The 22,011-nt window shown below is 40.2% G+C and overlaps 3 protein-coding genes across 3 annotated transcripts in view; 2 read left to right on the forward strand and 1 right to left on the reverse strand.

The window, feature by feature from the left end:
• The window catches only part of stk32a (serine/threonine kinase 32A), a 70,970-nt gene extending 63,695 nt beyond the window's left edge, over positions 1–7,275 (reverse strand). Inside the window, exons 1-3 of the mRNA XM_063486368.1 lie at positions 6,910–7,275; positions 5,448–5,948; positions 613–668 (exon numbers count right to left, since the gene is read on the reverse strand). Coding sequence (XP_063342438.1) covers positions 613–668; positions 5,448–5,499 — 108 coding nt within the window. The 5' untranslated portion in view covers positions 5,500–5,948; positions 6,910–7,275. The remainder of the gene's footprint in view (positions 1–612; positions 669–5,447; positions 5,949–6,909) is intronic.
• A 2,358-nt stretch (positions 7,276–9,633) lies between these two features.
• Positions 9,634–11,357, forward strand: zmp:0000001268 (CYTL1 domain-containing protein). Its single transcript, XM_063488164.1, has 4 exons — positions 9,634–9,838; positions 10,072–10,116; positions 10,349–10,495; positions 11,152–11,357. Exons 1-4 carry the CDS (start codon positions 9,686–9,688, stop codon positions 11,194–11,196), a joined length of 390 nt encoding a protein of 129 aa, XP_063344234.1. The 5' UTR covers positions 9,634–9,685; the 3' UTR covers positions 11,197–11,357.
• Positions 11,358–14,006: 2,649 nt separating this feature from the next.
• Positions 14,007–22,011, forward strand: part of stk10 (serine/threonine kinase 10) — a 39,485-nt gene continuing 31,480 nt past the window's right edge. Inside the window, exon 1 of the mRNA XM_063487897.1 lies at positions 14,007–14,518. Within this exon, the coding sequence (XP_063343967.1) occupies positions 14,360–14,518 (159 nt within the window). The 5' untranslated portion in view covers positions 14,007–14,359. The remainder of the gene's footprint in view (positions 14,519–22,011) is intronic.

Here is a 22,011-nt window from a genome sequence, read left to right on the forward strand (position 1 = left end):
CCAGTCTTCTGGAAGTGTGTATTGTCAAGTTGAGTCAAGTCAAGTCAAGTGTCTTATTGTCATTTCAACCATGTGCAGTGGTACAGTACACAGTGAAGCGAGACAACGTTCCTCCAAGACTATGGTGCTACATCAGGGGTGCCCAATCCCAGTCCTCGAGAGCTACTGTCCTGCAGCTTTTAGATGCATCCCTACTCCAACACAGCTGAATCAAATGGTTTGATTGCCTCTTCAGCATGCCATCAAGTTTGGCAAATGCCTGATAACAAGCCATTCATTTGATTCAGGTGTGTCGGAACAAGGATCCATCTAAAAGCTGCAGGACGGTAGCTCTCGAGGACTGGGATTGGGCACCCCTGTGCTACATGTAACAGGCAATCAACACAGGACAACATAAAGTGCAAGTGTGCAAAAATTGCAAAAAAACAAAACAAAGACAGATAGTGCAACACCAGAACAAGGTGTGTGTGTGTGTGTGTGTGTGTGTGTGTGTGTGTGTGTGTGTGTGTGTGTGTGTGTGTCAGTCCAGTCCACAATAAGATTGTGTTTTACTGTTGTTTCCAGCTAATCTGGGTTTATATTCCATTTAATTTCTTATGAAAAGAAACTTACCTTTCCGAAGCTCCCTTTTCCTATTGCCCTTAAGATCTGGAAATGGTCGAAATTAACTGTTGGGGTAAGCAAGGAGAAAAAAAAAACAGTTTCTTAGAATCAACACAAAACTAAAACAGAAATTCAGACCTAAAATATTACGTATGTAACTGTAACAAGATGGTGTTATAGGTTTGTTTTTTTGATGTGATATTTTTACTCATTCACTATCAAAATGAGTCCGTGGCATGACATTGTATCCTCGGTTACAGTGCTGTCTTCATGAAAGTCATTGGATCACAACCTACTGTAAGGTTTATACCCTAAATTAACAGTATTGACAATTACCAAAATAACTTATTTTTATTTTTCTGTAAAGGTTAAGCCATAAGTATGCGAACACTCTTAAATTAAAATTTTATTTTTAATACTAAAATATAATTGTAGTTATCCAGAATTTTCCAAATTTGCTGTTTTATAAAAAAAAAAAATGTCAAAGCATGTTTTTGGCAGATTTCTAAAGCATTTCTGTTTTGTTGTTTTCATGACAGGTGGGCTCGTAAACATGATAAGCACTGTGCTTGAGAAAGCTTCATGAATTTGCTCCTGGAGGACTAAAAGTGAACTACTTGAAAATAACTTAGGGGAAGATACAAACCTTTAGGAAGTGAAATTACAAGTGTGCATCCTTTAAAACTAGGTCACTGATGTATTATAAATGCAAAAACCTGCATGTGTCACACCAGTTACAGTAGGTTCACTGTGAGGTTTGCTTTAAGCTCATTTGAGAACAATGCACCAGTCATGCTGAAGCAGATGGAGGTCTCCGGGGCAACCAGAAGTCGCAGGTTTCTAATGTGACAGAGAAATGAAATAACCTTCAGCCACAAAGATGTCTGATATGATGTCTGTTCCTAAACATCCATTTCAAACAATGTAAGCATTTCTGTAGCTCTGCTTCTTTGCTGCCAGCTTTTTGCGTCCTTCTCTCGCTCCCTGTGTCTCACTCACACACACAGACAGACGCAACCTGAACCGCAGCTTAACTCCATATCTCAGTCTCCATTTATCAGCAACATTTATCGCCAATTGGAACCGGATGAGGCTGTTTGTTTCTTGCTGTCATGACAACCAGGACAGAAGGTTTTCCCTCTCCGCTGTTTCCCCGAGGATGGAACAGCTGCTGCCCACTCTTTCCACTCATCTGTCTGCGCGCGAGCGTGGTCACACACTCACACACAGACAGAGGGAAGAGGCACGCGCACGTGTATTATCGGCTGCATTCACAATCATTATCAAAAACACGCTTGCTTTTTGACATATAGCGCTGACCTAAAACATTACCTGCCTCTTTTGCAGCAGTGTACCGTGCGCACACACACTCACTCAGCCTGCAGTCACTAGATGTATTGGATGTGACAGTTAATGTTATGCTCTGTTAGTCACGTATATCTGGCACATCCTCGTCTCACACTATCGGCGCTGGAGTGTTTACACAACCTATTCCATATGAGGTCTGCTTTGTGATGCACATGCATGCTTGTATTAGCCGATATACTGATGCACTTGCATGAACTCAGCATATAGAGGCACACTTTTAGTAAACATAGTCATTTTTTCTGCTGAGCTTATGTTTTTTGTTTAGTTTTTTTTTTTTTTTTAGAAAGACAGCTGTGATCGTGGTTGGAAGCAGACAAACCACAGAGAGAGCAAGAGACTGAGCGAGAGAGACAAAGGCAGACACAGAAAGAGAGGCTGTGAGAGCAAGGTGGAGACTCATAATTTACTAGCAGTGCTTTGAATGGTTTAATGTGATGGACACATGAGTAACAGAGCATGTAATGATTCAAGTCTGCATATGAGTGGAATTGGCAAATTGACAGCCTTTCCATGACTTAAACTAGCTGAGGAAGTCATGTGACTGACTCTGGCACTCATCTGCTAGTCAATTTGAATCTGACTGACATGTGCTTATCAGTTTGGATTGAAATAATCACGCTTGGTCAGTTTGAGCCTCGCACAGTCTCTCACACTCACAGCATGACTGCTACGTACTCTTTCTTACTCGGTCCGAGAATGCCCAGGCTGGGAACATTTCAAATATCATCCTTTTCTAGAACAGTTGCTCTGACAACTGAAACAGAATCCACTGGTCTTTCCACTCTAACCTCACTTAAGTATGGGAAGGTGTAAACAGGACTCATCAATATACTAGAGTCTCCAGATTGCACAAGGTAGCACGTGCACGTGTCAGAAGGGACACATGAAGTACACCCATCATTCCCCAGGGGAGATAAACATGTCTTGACAGAGTTCACCTTCATGCACACACCTCTGTGTAAATCACCTAATATGGGTTGAGTGTAAGCTAGAAAATATGCACTGAAGCCAGCACAGAAAACAGATTATTCCACAGATAAATTGATTACAGGATCAGATTTATCAATGAGCAAAAAATACATTTAAAAAATGTTTGTGTTTAGTTTATGTCTATTTTTTTCTACGTTTTCCTACTATTGCTTTAAATGCATTTGCGGTTGAGTGTGGAAAAAGAAAGGGGATGCACATGAAAATGGCACAAACTGAAATATAGCTATATTTGCATAGCTGCGTATTTCGATTAAGCGCGCAATCTCACATTCATTTGTGTCAGTTACTAATCTCCATAAATCTCTGCATGTGAGTATAAATAACCTGTAGATAAGTGGAAGGTTTCTGGTTTCCGTTTGCAGTCTGGGCTGCACTGACCAATCATGTTTGACCAGGCTTTAGCTGCATGAACTGAGAGCAAACAACAGATTGCATCTATTTAAGTGCACTTTTGAAACCATCGGCTGTTATCTAGCAACTATTTCGTTTTTTAATAGGTTTTTAAATGTAAATTAGCTGCATGTGCAAACAGTGGCAACAGACACAACAGGAAGCCTTGGGCCTGATATTTGTTGGCAGTGTTAGAAGCTCCAAACTACTGTTAGCTCCCTTAAGGCTAACAACAGAATAAACGAGAAATCATTTATCTCTTTATATACAGGTGTAATATATAGAGAAACAGCACATTATTTTTTAATCTGACACACAATGATAGTCTAAGATTTTGAAATATGACCATTTATAAATGTTCACTTTACAAACAAACTTAATCACTGCGACTGGTATCACCTCACAGCGACCTTTGACGCTTCTGAAGCATGAAGCAACACTTCAATTTGCATCTTTATTGCTACTCAAAGCAGCGAGCACATTATGTATACTTAACATGCGGACCACCGACAATTGTCAAAAGAAAAGATTAGAAGTGGAGATTCTTGGCAGGTTAGGAGGTCGAATAATATTGGAAGGCACACTTGCCCTACCTTTAAGCCATGCAAAAAAAACCCAAAACAACTTGTACCATTGTATGTGGAGCAGTCTCTTACTTTTCTGTCTCTTTCTCCAATAATCTTTCCTCACCTTCTATAATATCCCCCTTGTTCCCCTAATTACACTGGGTTTCAGGTATCTTAGGTAATCTAGACAGTATAGAGCAATGAGGGGATACAACAGTAAAGTAAGGGACACCTATCTCTTTCTGTCGCTCATGGGACTTTCATCAGTGACGGGATGACTTTTTTGGGGGGATGCAGGGCTATTAAAAAAAATCAAAACAATGTTTCTCAACAATGTGTTTTATATTCACCTGCTCTCAGTGAAATCACCCACGCTCTATTTTTGAAAAAGAGACGTGTCAAAGAAGGTACACTATGGCATTAACTCGAGAGTTCAGAGGAGCTCCGTTATGAATGACATTTCCAGAATAGCACACGAGATGACTAAGCATTAGGGTTAACCATGAATAATTACTTGATCTTTGATAAAGGTTGCCTCGATTGAAAAAGAGAAAACAACAGATTTCATTAGAGAGTGTGGGCCAGGGTGAAAAATCTGACTCTGGTTGGTCGCATAATAGCTACATTTCTAAAATTCTAATGATAATTAGGAGAGTAGAGTAGCATCTTGCCCTGGCTTAAACCTTTGGCTAAATGCAGCCTTAGTCTGCAACTTTATAAAAAGACACAAATGTATCACATCACCTGATATACTGGATATAGAGAAGGATCTCCAAGGTAAGAAAACCTGGAAAAACCACTCCACTTCTGACTAAATTACTGACTCATGTAACACAGACTTTTTTGAAGGCCTTGGGGTTCAGCCAGAGTGGAATTAATTTCCGAGACTGACTCAGATCAATAACATCACAACGTATTATCTACTCAGGACACAAAGAAAAAGAAAATTTATTCAAACCAGGAGCTTCCCGAGTTAAAGTACTAGTCCTATCAAAGGCTCCCTTGACTGCAATCAGCCTGAAAAAGAAAAACAATTCCTAACCATGCAAGACTTGAGTGATCAATAATGATAGATGTAAAGAATAAAGAATTAAAGAAAAAAACAGATGAGTTTTGATGAATGTCTTTGGCATTCAGTAAACAGCTTTTGTTTTTCTCTCCTGTACGCCTAACTATAAGAATATTTGCAAAAAAATATACACTGTTGTGGTCATATTAAAGCTAAACAGTTGTCTATCAAGAGGTATTTCTCTTTTTCCTTACTGATGAGGAGTGGCGGCAGACCTAATCAGCATATTACACTTCTATGCATTAACTGTAAGTGCTCTTAATCTTGGAAAGAGGATGGAAACATCTTTGCACATCAAAAAAAGCTAAAGAAAAGATGGGTTAAGCCAATCACTCAGTGGTGGTGAATCCTGCTCCCATCCTCTGCTGTCTTTGGTTTCGTTTAGATGTCAATCTCAAAGTAAAGACACTAAAAGTAGAAAAGAAGTGAAACAAGAACTATTTTAAAGGTTTAATACTCACCCTCATCTGTGTCTTCCGTGACTGGAGCCTTGCTGGACTGTCCAAGCCCCATGGTTGCTTCTCTTGCGGATTTTTCCTGTTGTGCTCAACTCAACTCAGCACCGAACAGCTCTCCCTCTGAGACTCACTCATAGCCTGGTCAACAACTAGCCCCAAACACACACACATACACACAGACAGCCTCACGTGCTCGACTGCGTTTTGCTGACTTGAATAGGTCCCGTCTTCCTCTTAACTGCCCACCTCGACACAACCACACATCACTGGATCCATACACGCGCCCACAGAGAGTGAAGGACTTGGGAAAACACTAAAGGCACTGAAGTGCTGACACGCACACACAAACACACACACACAGAGGCAGCACAACTACAGCGTACGTTCCCTGTCTGTCTTCGCTGCTGTTCAGGCGACTGCAGGCAGACGGGCAGCTCTTCCAAGCCAGGAGGCGGGTGGGTGATGTGCCTCTGCCTCTGACCCTCTGATGACTGAGAGTCTAACCTGTGCAGGAAGGCAGGCAAACATGACACCACCATCGGAGTGAGAGAAGGCGGGACAGAGAGGAAAGGGGGGGGGGGAAGAAACAGCAGACTTTAAAGATACCAATAAACAAACTTTAATAGCAGCAGTACATAAACAACTCACTGAGGCTTGATTAGGAAATTTACTTAGTTAGTGAAAGAGGTAAAAAATAACTGCTATTTGCATTTCTTACATATCCAGATCTCTTTTCCACCTCCTACTCATTCATTCCTTCCTCCTTTACTTTTCCCATCATTTATCAATAATTGAATTTCTATATTTTAATCATAAGCACATCCCACAGAACAGTGCAAGTGTGATGAATGGTAAGGTTTTTTCCATTAAGAGCAAAAAAGCTGCAGGCTTGATTTAGGGTGGTGTTATGTACTGTGAATGGAATCCATTCAGATGCCTTTTTAGGACAGGAGATTTCAAAAGTTTATCTCTCTATTTTTTTTCCACAAAGAAAAGAAAAGAAAAATTCAGTTTTTACAGAACAGTTATGCACAATGCAATTATGAGTTGCAAAGAAGTGACTTGAAGTGATTAAATGGCATGATAATTCCCTAACACATCGTATCATATTTCAGTGGTTTTCCATTAAATCCTTTAATGCCACGCTTTAGTGCCTGTCAGTATCTTTAGGAAGAACGAGGGTCTAAAATGTGATATGTAGGTAAACTGCCTGCATGCAGTCCTTTGGGGAAGCCCGTTAATGAATGTCATCCTGAGACTGCGTGATAAGGTCACCACCGCGAAGGTGAATGTCCCTCTTGGGTAAATATGAAATATTCAAAAAAGTAGTGCGGGAAGCCGCAGTGCTGAGCACCCCGCAGAGGACATTGTGCCGGGAGCCCTTATCTGATCAAATAGGAAAGCATGCGCTGAATAGAAAGTACCCCCACGCTTCCATGCAGGACAGCCGTGGGCACCTACCTACCTTAGTTGAGCATAGGACCATTTCTAGTCCGCTTTGCTGCAGAGAGGTGAAGAGCAACAGTGCTGCTCAAAGCATCACTTGTAGTCCCGTGTTCGGACGACGACGCACCGGGACATCTGCCACGGGAAACAAATGGTACCACACGGGAAGACGTGACTTGCGGGATGTGCCGAATGCGTGCAATGCGAAATCCTGCGCTGTGCTTCTGGAGGACAACAGGACAGACGACAGAGCCGACGAAACACAGATATTTTGGCGGCGGCGGCGGGGGGTTACTGCTACTGGGCTGCTTACACTGATGAGCGGCTGACCTCCTGTTCAAGAGCTGGCCACCCGCGTGCGCCTTGAGAGAGGCACGTTTCGTGGGCTGCTGTAGCGGGGGCTGAGGTTTCCCTCTGTTTTTTTTTCACGAATCTTTACTCATTAATACTTCTCTAGTGAATTTCCACATTGAGAAAAATCAGATTTCCTATTCAGTCCCCCCCCCCCCCCCCCCCCCCCCCCCGCTCAGCTATTAAAAATCACCCAGTGCTGATCTTCTCTTACTGTATGGACCATCACTTTGAAATTGCCTCATATTGCTCATTTCCCTATAGTTGCCACCATGGAGTCAGTGTTCATACTGTGTTGACAAGAAGTTGTAACCACTTCTTAAAGGCACCAGAACTGTTTCCACCAGGTGCCCCAGGTGAAAGTCTCTTTATAGTCCAGCTGAGCCTGCTGCACCATAATAGCTTTTAAAATTATATGGAAATAGTAATTAGCGTCCATAATTCTCCATGTATAATGTCCCTCTAGTGTTCCATTCTGAGTCTGTGCAGATCTTAGTGTACTTTATTGTATTGTTTCATGTCAGCTATCAATACAGAGTTCATATTCTTGAATAGTCAAAAGCGTTATAAGTTTTCTTATTGCCTACCTGTGAGAACAGACACATAGGTAGTGACAGTCTTTCCACATTTTATAATACATAATTATGCAGAGACCTACATCCTTACCTATACATGGTGATGTAGATGATGATCTTCATTAAATATGTGAAGTATGTTGCTTACTGCAATGCAGTTGGATTTCCTTTTGGCCATATTTCTTTAGTGCAGCCACTGATTATATATTAACATTTGCAGCCATTAACTACTAACTGTAAAACACATCCATCCATAGTCAGGACTGCACTATTTCCTGCCTCCCCCTGCTAATTGAGCAGGCCAAGGTCGAGAGGAGAATGGCTGAGTAGTGGGACTGGGGCATGCAAGACATGCTTACATTGCACTTCCTCTTTATGCCCGTCATGCTAAGACGCTCAGAGTTGGTCATCCATCTTACTGACAAGATCGCCCCACGCTATGAAGTGGGAGCAGATATCATTCAAAACCAGGCTGGTCCCTTACTGGGCATTTGGCAGCATTGGGAAGTTTACATGTTTTTTAGATGTGATGAATGATGGCAGGCTCAGATCACACCTGGGCAGAGATGAAGTAAAGCTACATAACATGCTTGAGGCCATAAAATGTGTCCCTGTTGTCCCAGTTTTGTAAGTGAAAATGGGAGATTTTTATTTGCAAAAGGGAAGCTGTCATTGTTATGCCCATTTATACTGGATACAGATTTGAATTGAGGAGTGGTGATTTTTTTTTTTTTTTTTTTTTTTTGCAGAACTTTTATGCAGAAACTATAGAGCCTACAAGTCTGTGAAATTAGCCCCATCTAATGGATAAAAGTGAGATTGTTGCCTAACAGCAGTCAAACTTTATACAGCAAGGGTAGTTGGCAAGGCTAGGCTAAGTAACTGTTATATGCCAGCTTTAAAAAAGTGTACAACTCATCTACTCTATATTTTGAAAATTGATAGTTGCTGCAGTGAAGCTATTTGGTATGACCACACATGACATTAACAATCACTTGTTCCCATATTCATAAACAGCTGCTTTTTTCTAAATTAACCAATAATATATAGTGATGTTTTGTTTTTTTAAAAGTCCATCACTAGCTCTTACATTAGATTGTTAAATAAGAGTTTGTTCTGTTGCTTATTTACTTATTCATTTGTTTATTTGGTATTTTAGTTTAGTTCTGATGATGCAATTAGTAAAAATCATTGTGAAGCTGATGCTCCAGCCATTAATGGAAAACGAATTCAAATGCCTTCATAGGGATATTCAACATCTAAACTATCTGGACTCATCTCCTCCTGCATAGAAGATATTAAAAACATATATATAGACTAAGACATGCACCAATTTAATGCGAAAAGTACTCTATGCTGAGTTGGAAAATTCATATTGTGCAGTTAGCTTCACAGTTTGTATGTATCATACAAATAAAAATTGTTGACATAAAAAAGTGTATGAAAATGTATCATCTGTGGTGGAGAGAACACTTACCAAATGCTATAATCAGAATCTGTAGTTCATTTCCTAAGTTATCACTGTCAGTGAAAAAAAACCACTGTTTCTAAAGATTCATATATAACAATAAAAAAAATTCTCCAGCTACCGAGCAGTAATGCAGATACAACTTCAAAGTTGTATCTTTTACTTTATTTTAAATTTGTATCCATTAGAAGAGGAGAATCGATGCTGAACTCAAATGCACACAATGCATGCAAATCTGCCTTATTCCATCACAAAGGATCTTCCCCTGTCATTCCTTCACGGTTATTTTGGAGTAAACAAAGGGTGTGTTAAAATCCATCCAGATGCATACGTGGCTCCATGTGAGCGTTGGTCCCACAACCAAACCAAAGCTCTGCTGGTACACTAGGTGTCAGTGAGTCATGGCGATCTTTAAACACGTGTTGTTTATCTCATCTTTGATGCCGCTGATATTGAGCTACCCTTTCTACCCTCCAACATGCTATACTAAGGTGCTGAGCATGGCCCGGGACCTCACCCAGTGGGCAGCAGATTTGAAAAGGGACCCAGAGACTGTAAGTCAGCTTGGTAATTTTTTTATTTTACTTTACACTTAAGTGGTATTTTATAACTATTCTAACTGTTTAAAAACCTGTAAATAATAAAGATTCTGTACTTTACATAAATAATTGTATATTATTTCAGCTGGCTTTAGTGACATGAGAAACATGATTTCAAAGAAATCATGGAAAGTCAGGAAAGGTTGTAAAATCTGTGAGACTTGATAGCTGTCATTCTTTTCATCCAGAGTTACTGCATGGCACGCATGCCAAATCTCTACATTGATGTTCATGTAAGTATGTCTTTATTATTAAAAAAGAATAATAAAATGGCATGATTTTTGCCATATAACATTCCGAAAAGAAAATGTTTTCTGCGCTCTCCTTTCTGTCGATGATCTACACACATTGTTTTGAGTAATCTGGCCGTCCCTGCATTTTTGACGCTCACTTATGTGGTATTTTGACTGCAAACTTTAGCTGCAGTAAATCATGCGCAGGGACACTAATTGTTACTCATGACAGAATGGTTGTGTGATGTACAAAATGAGCACCTACCTCCAAATGGTGGAGGGCCTGCGACAGCGCCGCTGTGCTTACACCAGAGACGTAAGGAAGCTGGGTGTCACTATGCGACAGCTCTTCATCATCATGTCAGAGAGATGCCACGGGGTAAGACAAGACAAGCTGTCTAAATAAGTGTAAACTGTGCCATACTCAATGATATATCAGATATTAACATCCCATCTTGTGGGACTTAAGTGTGGTGTAGTGCATTTGTGCTTGGAAACTCTAGAAACGTCATAAAGTAAATTACAATTCATAGTTAAGACCAAACGTATAGCTCTGATTAAACCAGATTTTTATTGAATATGTAGTCACTGAGCTGTGTTTTAACTCACTCACGCACCTGATATAGTTTCATAGACTGAAAACAGGCTAACAGTGATGAGATGCATTCAAACTAACTGCTGTTTACTGGGTCACTCACTTGGTGATTTCGCAGGATTAAGCAGGGTTTATGATGCAGATTATGAATAACCTTCTGTGCTCTGTGAGCGTTTGATCCCACTCACCTGATCTGTGATGTCAGACCCATCTGGGTCTGCTATTGGTGTCCTGACATGACTGATCTGCCCGTCTAGCCGAGGCCACAATGCCTCAGAGAAGGGTCAGAGTAAATTCACTTACATTAGAGAGAAAGGTAACCTTCTGCTGTGGCTTACATAAAGCATATAAAAACATTATTTACCAAGTGAAAAACAAGTCACTGCTAAAATGTTCACACCTCCCTCACCGGTGTCCCATGGTGTGTTTTGTTTTCATAGGACTTGGTGTTCACAGCCTTTGACTGCTCTGCCCTGGAGCGCTGACATCCTGGATGCTGAAATATTTCAAGCTGCTCACCGAGAACGTTGATAGAGAGACAGCGAGAGTCTCAGTGGACATTCTTTATTTCTTCAAGTAATGACAGTATTGTAAAAAAACAAAACAAAACTGGAAGACACGAGTATGAGATCACCTGAGTAAACCATTTTGTGATTCTGATGTTATAAGCATGTATTCTCTTTGTAATGACATTTATTACCAACCAGATGATAAAGCAAAATATTTTACAGAATAAGATGTATTATTTTTTTTATAATTACACAGGCCTCTTATAGAATGAATACAGTCACATTTTTGGTTGATAGACAGTTGTTTGAATAATTATGCAAAAACTTTTAATGCTGACTAATGAGTTAAACCCCTATGGAAGCAAATTAAAACTGAGCCTTCTGAGTACCTTTGATCTGCCAAATGTGATAAAAGACAGCATTCATTATATTTCTTGCAGGGGTTTTTTCCACACACAGGTTGCCAGATAAGGATATTGCATAGTGCATAGTGGAGGTCATACTGACTGTATTAGGGCAGCGCTTAAGTAACAGTAACAGACAAGTAAAAGATCTGTCAGCCAAGACACTTCTATCTTGCTTTTGTCGTCTTTAAAAACATCTGTAATAGCCACAAACAAGCTACTAAATTGACACTGAGGTGTGACTGTTCTGCTTTTATATGTTCCCAATGTGTAAAATGGACTTAGCAGCACAATATAAGGTTTGGTATTAAAAGTAAGCTCCAGCATGATCCAGCAGTAAGCTTTATTGCATCTTACGATGGAGATATTACAGTCATTCTTTTGTGCCTTACATGTTTTAAATACAGTCAAAACTGGAACACATGACACGCAACAGTAAGGATTGTGAGGTATCTGCAACAGTCATTTTCATTTGCCATAGCAGGAAAATATCATTAGTGCCCCAGTAAGACAGTGCACCAGTCTTTTTCACTTCATAAGTCATTACATTTTTGAAACAAACACCCCCCTGTTTTATCTACTGTGTGAAACAAGCTGATTTATTCAGAACTGGTGATTTAGCTCTTATACTTTTAAGTATAAGACACATTTTCCTGTAATATACAAGCTGGTTTTCTAGGACATGCAGAGGGTTGGTGTGACAGAAGAGGATGGGACAGGGCGAGATAGAGGCAGATGATCTGCTGTGGCAACCCCTAAAGGGAGCCGCTGAAAGAACAAGATGCAAGCTGGCTTTCTAAGAATAGAAGTTAAATCAGTTGAGTTGTCCAAAAATGTATTCTCCTTATGCCTCTAGCCATGCAAATAAAAAAGAAGATGACTAGGTTTCAAGAGAGGTTTAATTTTTCAACATGATTCCAAACGTACTACCATTGCAGTAAAAGCATACCTGGATGGAAAAACACACAATGGTACACACATTAGTCATGTATTGGTCTCCCCAAAGCCCAAGCCTGAACATTATTGAAGCTGTGTGGGACAGAGAACGGAGCAGAAGAGAGCCAATATCCAAGGAAGAGCTTTGAATGTCCTGCAAGAAGCATGGAGAACTAATCCTGAAGACCATTTAAAGAAATTAGTAGAAAGTCTGGCTAAGAGAGCTCATGAATAAAATACTGACTTTTAAGCTTGTTAGAACTGTACACACTCTGTTTTTGCCTTAAATATTGCATTTCCATGTATGTTTACACGTTTTTATATATATTACTTGTTTTATTTCTCACCAATAATCTTTAAAACAATCTTGCTCAGTTGTCATGGAAGGTCATTTTCAGGAACATAGATAACCTCCCTGATATTCTGTTTGATGTGGACAGCTGGCTGTGTGTCAGACTGATTGCAAAAGTGACTGCACAATTCTTGGATATCAATTTACGATCAGATCTTGATTATGAGTGATTTGATTGCCACCTCCAAGTCCACCTCTTCTCTTTTTATCAGTGCCACCGTCTCCAAGCTTACATTATAACAGTTCACACTACCATGTTGTAAACATTCTCTTTCACATCATAGTGTGAAGTCATGGAAAATGTGTCATGTGATAGGTTCTTCAGAGAAAATGAGATAATGGCAGTGAATCAGAGGTTGAAATAATAATAAATCACATTATTTTTCTTTTGGGAAAGGGCCCCACGGACACCACTTATATAATTGCTTATTTATACAAATATCAGGATTGACGACAAATCACCTTGATAATATGTCCATCATTTTCTTCATTTGCACATCTGACGTCAAATTCCCCACATATTACGCAGAAAAACAATGACTTTCCCACTAGAGGGCGGTGTGGCCTTGCTTTTTCAGTTGAGTGAAGTTTAACCAGCATGCAGCTTAAAAGGAAATACAAACGAAAGTAAGAAGAAACCAGTGCATTTTCTTTTTAATATTGATTAATGAGCTTTAAAAAATGTAAACGAGCTGTAATAAATAATCACCCAAATTTGTTTTCTTTTTTGCCCTTTAATGATATATTTTTAAAAAGTAAAAAGAACACCTAAACAGGAGAACGAGAAGACAAAATCTGTATATAATGAAGTCCTAACTTCATGCATGCAATCTAAATGTTCTTACAGGGGTTATACTTTGGTAAACAGCACAGCTGTTGAAGTTGAAGGAGACGCCGCCGCTGTCAGAGAGCACGCCAAGCATCAACCCGGACATGAAGTCCTGTTTTACCGCCTCGACGCTGTATATCAACCGACTCGTTCTACCCAAGGAACTACATTTCCTACATTTCCTACATTTCCATGTCGGCAGCGCGAGCGCTGTTCAGAAACGAGGTGGGGCTATTTTGAATCAACAAGTTGCCCAGCCAGACAGGCGAGCAGCAATTCCATCGTGTCTTCATAGCGGCAGGTGGTCACCGCGCGCCCAGCACTTAACCACAGCCTGTTAATTGGATAACGCCAAGTTTCCAAGTCAGAGCCCACGGGCTGAAATGGACGGAATAGATTAACTTTTTCTTCTTTTTTTGTGAACCAGCCCAGTTCTCTTTTTCTTCTCTCAAGGACGCTGAAAGTGACGCTGTAAATTGGTAGATAAGACTTTCTTTTTTTAGCGGACTGCACGTTTCTGCGTGCCTAGTGCTCTCGTGCTCAAGACTGTTGACAGTTTTTATTTTTTTTAAATATATATTTTTTCTTTTTTAAGTTGAAGTTAGTACATTGTAAATAATGGCGTTCGGTAGATTCAGTAAACTATTTCGTCTACCCACCATGGATATGAAAAAGAAAGCCAAACAGTACGAGCACGTCAACCGGGACGTCAATCCCAACGACATTTGGGAAATTATTGGCGAGCTGGGCGACGGTGCTTTTGGAAAGGTCTACAAGGTAAGTGTGTTCTCAAAAGACACGAGGCACCTGTTGTCTGACAATGCTGTAGAACCCCAAGAACCCCATTTTTCCTCAAATGCAGTACTCCTCTCGAAATGTTGATAAGTTTCCCGTTTGTTGCCTGTTTGTGCTTATGAAAACTTCCTTGAATATCAAAAAGTTACTTAAGTATACGCTGACGAAATGTAGTAAACGACCTAATATATACTTATACCATTTTCATTTCAAATGGGTGTTTCTGTGTATTTTTCCCCCACCTGTCACACACTTTATAGCCTCTCGTTTAGGATAACTTGCATCCTTTGGGTGTGGACTACTTCCATTCACCTGTGGGTGCTGAACCATCCCAGCATTGCTGTAATATGACAGATATCTGAACTATGTTGCTGGTCAAGAGTTCTACTGTTAAACAGACCGATGCAGTCATTACATTGTTAACTTTGGCTGTCGTGTGAAAGTTTTGCTAAATCTTTAGAATCAGCATGGGTGACTGCTACTTCTGTGTGGCTCCTCGATGCACCTCTCTTCTTTTCTCTCTCAGGTCTGACCTCTCAGAACTTGTGTGAATGCAGTTGAAATTATGTATGCCATGTGGAGGATTTAGAAAAATGCCATGATGTGACTCCACTGTTGAGTCAGCCTGCAGGGACAGTGAAAGCACCTTAGCACCACCAGCAGCAGCACCACCATCATCAGCACTTTGACTCAGTGGAGATATTTAATCTGGCTCTGTAAGACATTCACTGCCCTCTGCAAAGCGGGGCACAGGCCTTCTGTGTCTACACAGCCCAGTGGAGCACAGTGAAGGTCTTTGACACATCCGGGGCCTCAGTGGAAGAAGTGATGCTTTAAGCAGAATTCTGCACTGAACAGAGAGCGCAGTCTTTTCAGAGGACCCCACCTTGTTTAGATTTTTCTCTTTTTTTTGTTTTTACTGGAAAGTTTACATACATGTGGGGAAAGTGGTGTGAAGAGCACCATAAAGCTCACTATTCCAGCAAAGCTATTGCGACGGATGCAATTTAAAAGAAAATAGTAACATGGCAATCAAGTTATAGAACTAGAAGTGAAGTTGCATAATTTATCTTAACAGTTAAGCATACTATGAAAACGCACAGTGCTTTGAGTTTTCTTCCTGAGATGCTTAGTACAAGGTTCTTTAAATCTGACGAAGCCTTTAATAAGCTGCTGTTTATTACTCAGGTTTTAGGGATTACTCAGGTTTCTCAGTGCAGAAGTACACACAGTCCACTTCAGCTCCAAAGTGTTTAAAGCTAAAGCCAAATGAAAGTGGCTGGTACATTTAGTGTGATTAAGTGCTACTTAGACAACTGGCAAGCTTACAGAATGTAATGTCCCTTCCCCACTATATTTGCCTGGGTTCCTGTTTCTCCTCCTTCAGTTGGTTGGAGGAGGACAGCTCCACACCTGCAGCTGTCAGATGGAGTGGAGGGAGGCAGAGCAGGAGCAGACGATGGCCAAGAGAGGAAACTGTGGGACTGCATCAGGGGACGGCTTCCTCTCGCAGCTCCCAAACCTCAGAATAATTGGCCCATCTGTGGGAGAGAAAGGCCTTGTGCGGTGAATTGTACATGCTTTCAGATGTTAGAAGTCTTTGATAGAGCAGGCGTGAGGGAAGGAGGCTCTGTGTCCTGTCACTTGTGAGATCATCTACTTGTCAAACTGTTTGGGGGAGGGCAGGAGTCACAAAAAAGATGGTTGTTGATGTGCAATGGGCAGCAGGAGAAGAAAGTATAAATTTCATGTGTCGGACACCGCTGCTTGTAGAGCTTCTTTTTTGTTTCTGTCTTCGAGATTGAGGACAGATTTGTGTAATTGTGCAGTTTTGCTAGAGAGTACCGAGTGCTCCACACAGGCTGATTCTCCAAAGGTTAATGTCACCAGCAGGAGAATAACAACTCCCAGGCTTAAAGGGTAGTGTTAAGGACAAATCAATCTGTGTGTGTGCGTGGCTTTAACCCAGGAACAGTGTGAAAGAAGGATCTCATAAAATGCAATATACTCCCCCAGTTATCGAATATATTCTTCCCTGTAGGTGAAACTGTACTTTTCCATTATTGAAAGGCTGCTAGGAAAAAAAATATGACTGTCTATGAAACTTAAGCCTGTGTTTCTAACTTTTTTATAGTGTCATCCAAGTGCTATAAGTACTTTTTTTAAGCGTGCATGTGTGCTGGTTGATACTTTGATGCATAAATTACCTAAATGCAGAATATTCATTTTGTTAATGAGTCTGAGTATCACAGGATGCTGCAGATGCAAACATGTACTCAAACATGCTGTTGTTTACACCTTCTGGTTCTCTGTTAATGAGGTTAAAGTATCACTGTCCAGCAGCAGTTAAATGGGATTATAGAGCAGCTAAATGGAAAGCCGATGTTTCTAACACTGCATTTATCACTCGAGGGCCAAACATATCTTTAACCTTAGAGCACATTTTTCTTGTCAGTAAGTTAGTTTTGACCACTAAAAAAATCTGTGTGCAATCAGTGCTACGTTTAGATTAAAATTGCAGTTTAATTTTATTAGCACTAGTTATGCTAAATTGCATTTTGATGCTTGTTATCAGTCATTTACATGCTGGTTTGTTTCGCAATGCAATGCACACACCCACAATACTGTGACACTTCTGTCTCCCTGTAGGCTTTTTTTTTTTTTTTTTTTTAAACCATCACTGACTAATCAAGTCTCATATTCCACTTCCTGCAGATCCAGTGTGTCATAGGATGATGTCTTTGCTCTGTCTCTCTGTACGTGTTTGCACTTGTTGGAAGGAGTCCTGTGCTTGTGTATGAAGGTGTTGTGGCTGCAAGTGAGGCATGAAACAGTTGAGTTGTATAGCCCTTCTCACTAATTAATGAGCCACGTGCCACTGAGCACACTAGCCTGCTGCTGCTAGTGAAATGTTTCCATAGACACACACAGGCTTTAAGGTTACGTGCTGTCAAATTCCCTTTGTGGGATGAAAAGTGCAGTGAATCTTGTCCCTGTTGGTCTGACAGTGTGTTCAGCCTGGATGTTGTGTAGTAGAAAGTGTGTAGGTGGCCTCAACTATGGCAAAAACAAAACGAGTACGGTAGTCGGCCAAGTGTTTAGACCACAGTACTTAATGTAACAGATCTGATCATCTTTAAAACTTTTAAAAAACTGTATTTATGCACATTAGGTTGGATAAATGTGGTTATACACCGGGCCAAAATGTTGTGGGAAATCCTGGACTGGTTAAAGGCATAAAACAAGACATTTCTCTTCTATGTAGTGTTTTTGTAAGACTTGCAGAAAATCACTTAAAATACGATTACCATCTACTGTGAAGTCAAAGAGAAACTCACATGGTGAGTAGGAGGGGGCAAAGATTGCAACTTCCTTTTTGTGAAGGAAAGCCGCAAGGTTCATATGAAATGCTCACAGTTATCAAGAATTGCTCCAAGACGAATGTTTAAAAGGACTTCAGTGGCACTGTCGTCACTGCTCCCGAGAGCAGGGTTTCCCTGGGTCTAATCTCAGGGAGCAGCTGGGCCCACGGTGACTGATAAGAGCCCAGCTGGATGGGTGTGGGCTCAGAATGGTTGGAGTCCCTGTTATCCTTGTGATGACATTGTCATCGGCATTTACAAAAGCCTTGATCTGTGTTTCTAGTTGTAGGTCTGAGGTTAATGATCTACATGAGAATTTCTGATATGTGTGAGTTTATACTCGGACAGCATTAGCAATCGAGAAAATGAAAGATGTAGGATTTTCAGTTATATCAGATTTTCTACATTTTGGAAATTTAACATCAAACCATGTCTCATGTATCACTTGTACACTTTTTCTGATTAATCTGGTAATCATGCAGTTCTTGCCTGAGCTTGGTTTTGTGGTGTGCTTTAAATAAGACCGTATAAACCCTCCAGTGTGGTGCTTGCTTTTTCTAGTCTGCACTCAGGAAGTTTGACTCCTTTGTCATGAAAGTCAAGGTTTGAAGGCCTGTGTATCACTGATTAAAGAATTAAGTGTTACAGGTTTTCTTCCAAGGCTGTCTGTGGTATTGTATGTTATAACTTCCTGCCTCACTGACCTGCTTTGTTTTTGTGACTTCGGGGTTGAATTTGGGGCATGTTGCAATGTTGATCACAACTTTCACATCCTGAAAAGGCTCATTGCTTCATTGTTAGGCAGTTTTTGTACAAATTTGTTCCAGTCAGGTATCCTTTGCCCAGTACTCTGTAAATTCATACATTTGTGCTGTCTTTACAGTCAGTGGTTTTGATAGAGGAGGAAGAGTCATGCTCTGGCGTTGAAAGAAGAAAATATGTCAAACAATCTTTGTTCTTCACTGATGCATTTCGCTGTAAGAGCTTCTGGTATTTTGCTACAGAGCCATAGCTACATTCATGACTTTAATCTCTTTTTTTTAAGGTAGGGGTTAGCCATAATGATTGGGTTTGCAGAGCCATTCATATGTCTATGTGAAAGGTAAGCACTGGCTACGCAGCCTTGAAACATTTTAGTCACTTTTCTTCTTCTCTGCTGTAAAATAAGTAAACTTATTTAAATTACTTTACTTTCTTCTTGAGATTAGACCCAGAGAAGCCCTGCTCTTAGGAGCAGTGACAATCACACTGAAGGCTTTTTAACATTCATCTTTACTTTCTTGGAACTTAAAAAAAAAATCCTAATACACAGTAGCAGTGGCAAATTAGTAATTTCCTTTCCTGTTAAAAATATGTCATGTGAGAGTTATAGGTATGCTTCCTTGTGCCTTTTTTGGAAGAACATTTTTACTATGTCACATGAATGCATCATATCCAGTAAATAAAAGATGATGACTACATTGGTTTTCATACTTTACTGGGTAACATACTTCCACATAAACCATTTATACTGTTGACCTTTACGCCCAATCAGTATTTTCTATATTTTATCACAAAAAGCACAATCCATTACTCCGTAGTGGTTCGTCAGTTTGGCCTAAAGTGTAGGGAGCTTGGGGATGGGGGGGCTCCAAGATAGTGGCTGGGGCCCTCCTCAAAAGCTGCGAACAACAACCTCTACTAAGAAGATAGGAGAGCTGGTGACTTGACTGGGTGGATGAATCCAGGCAAATGCACTATTCAGTCACTTCTACTTCCTGTAAGGTCTAATTGCTGTACGCAAACAATAGCCAAAGGTGACTCAGATGAGCATTAATTATTTTGATCAGCTCATTTCTTTCCCACCTTTAAGCGAGTGTCAAGCCCACTTTAGAAGCATTTGCTTTCTGATTCATACTGGAAATGTGAAGGTGGCAGAGGCAATAAAAAGGAAATTAGGACTACAAAAAGTGAGTCAAAGGCATCCCCAGCAGTAATGACACCTTTGGTTTTGACACTGTTGCCCGACTAACCAGAAATACTCAAATGTTTCACTTGGCACTTGAGACAGCCATCACAGAACAAGAGATACATAAGTCAACATCCTACATGTAGCTGTTTAACATGTGCTGCTTGTGCCATACTTTGCATCTCAATAAGAGGTGTGAGCTATATATGTGAGCTAAGAACCACATTCTTGCTCGCAGACATGTGGGAAGGGCCTGTAGGGGCGAGGCGGTTCACAGGTTTATAAAGGGACAAAGGTCTACCGTGCACACATTCTCCTGAAGGGAGCTGTATGTGTTTAATGCCTGTTCAGCCTGTAGGTGAGTGACCCCAGAGAAAGTTCTCTGTGTAATCAGTCACATATGGTCACCTGGTCCCTTGACATGTCACTTAATTAGTTTTTTTATATTCTTAACAATAACAAAGATACATTTTAAAAATGAGGAAAACGTTAATCTAAGGTTATTTGTAAGGTTGAGATTAGGGTTTTGCTTTTGAATCAAAACATCCACATTAATCATTAATGCTTTAGTCAACACAGGGTATTTAACATTATTGCTTCCAGTCCTGATTAACTTTGAAAAGACTGCCACACAAACACAGGAGACTGGAAGCGTGTGCTTTTGTATGTTTGTTTACTTAGTCTATCAGTACCTACAGTATGTGTGTATGTGGACACATAGGACAGTAACATCTGCCCTTGCCCCTTTTTAATTCTTTTGTCTAGCAGGAACTTCAGAAAGTAGTATGGGGAAACTAAGTCAGGCAGGTTTGGCAGACATATTTTATATTTACAGCTTTGCGTACAAAGTGAGGAGGATGGACTGGGTTTATTGCACATGTGTTACATTAAGTAGACTGAAAACCATATGAGAGACTTAAATCACCCTCAGAAAGATAGGTACAGAGGCACTCTGATAGTAGGCTGGTGGATGATTGATTAAAAAAAAAAACATAAAGAAAATGAAAAGATGCAGAAGAAATGTTTTCTTTTTACAGTCTCTGAGATATTATTGCTCTAAAGGTTGTCAGAAACTATTTTGATGAGGAAATAATTTTTCAATCTGAATGCTAAGAATTTGATAGCAACAGGCTCACAAATGGTAACTCTGTTGGAATCTTTGGAGTTATGCAATGTTGGAGTAAGCAAAATATTTTTTGGCAATTCTTTGGTTTTTAATAGGCCAAATTAATCTGCAGATTAAATAATGGCAGTATTTAATTGCAACAGCCCAAATTATAAGTCTGTGGTCCAGGTTAATAACTCAGCATTATGTAGTCTGTTAGTTGATATGTGGTTTAATCAGATATTTTCAGAATTTACAAAATTCAAAGTGAACAAATGCTTAGGCTGTCTGTTTAAATGCCACAAGAGCAAATGGTAAAACGGACGGAGAGCTTTGAACCATGAGGACAGAGAAGAAACAAGTTCTTTAGGTAGAAACCATGGAAACCAGACCAAAACAAAGCCTAAGACAGTTGTTCTCCTCTGGAGTAGAGTCAGAGGAAGTAAAGAGTCATCGGGTTTGAAACAGTGTTTTCTCGTGGGATGGCAACGGCTACAGTATCAAGTTGACTATATTTCTGCTCCTTAAGGGGTTGTGGGTGTGCCGTCGTTATGTAATAAATTAGATGTTAATATTTTCAATAAAGCGTGATATTTTTCCCTATTCAACTTTAACATCTGGTGCCCGAGTATGCTTTTTAAAAAGTGGAGGAACTTTAGTTATGTCATGAGTGAACATGTTAAGAATGCTGTAGGTGGCCCCTGGGCCAGCTGATATCAGTGTGTGTCATCTGCTCTATAACAGATGAGTTGTGTAGGAGTTGCAAGTTGGAAAACTGTTACAAGTTAGAAAATGTTGTCATATTTGTTGCATAAAGTGCAAAAAAGGTACAATCCTTCTTATATGGGATGATGTGGTGCAAAACATTTTCAATTTTTTAGTTGGGTGCAATAAGCACACTACCATTTTTACACCAAAACGTGCACATTGACTGCGTACACTTGTGCACTGATGTGGTGCTAGTTTCCAGAAATTCAGCTTGTCCTTTGCGAGATTTGATGTTTGTTCCTTTTAGTGGAATGTATACAGATGGTAAGGTGCATATATAAACACGTTTGTG

Source organism: Pelmatolapia mariae, linkage group LG10_11 (assembly GCF_036321145.2).
Source record: "Pelmatolapia mariae isolate MD_Pm_ZW linkage group LG10_11, Pm_UMD_F_2, whole genome shotgun sequence".
Classification (NCBI taxonomy): domain Eukaryota; kingdom Metazoa; phylum Chordata; class Actinopteri; order Cichliformes; family Cichlidae; genus Pelmatolapia; species Pelmatolapia mariae.

Coding starts and splice junctions, on each gene's coding strand:
- zmp:0000001268 (XM_063488164.1), top strand. CDS start 9,686: ATGGCGATCTTTAAACACGTGTTGTTTATCTCATCTTTGATGCCGCTG. Junction 9,839..10,071: donor TGAAAAGGGACCCAGAGACT/GTAAGTCAGCTT, acceptor CTTTTCATCCAG/AGTTACTGCATGGCACGCAT. Junction 10,496..11,151: donor TGTCAGAGAGATGCCACGGG/GTAAGACAAGAC, acceptor TTGTTTTCATAG/GACTTGGTGTTCACAGCCTT.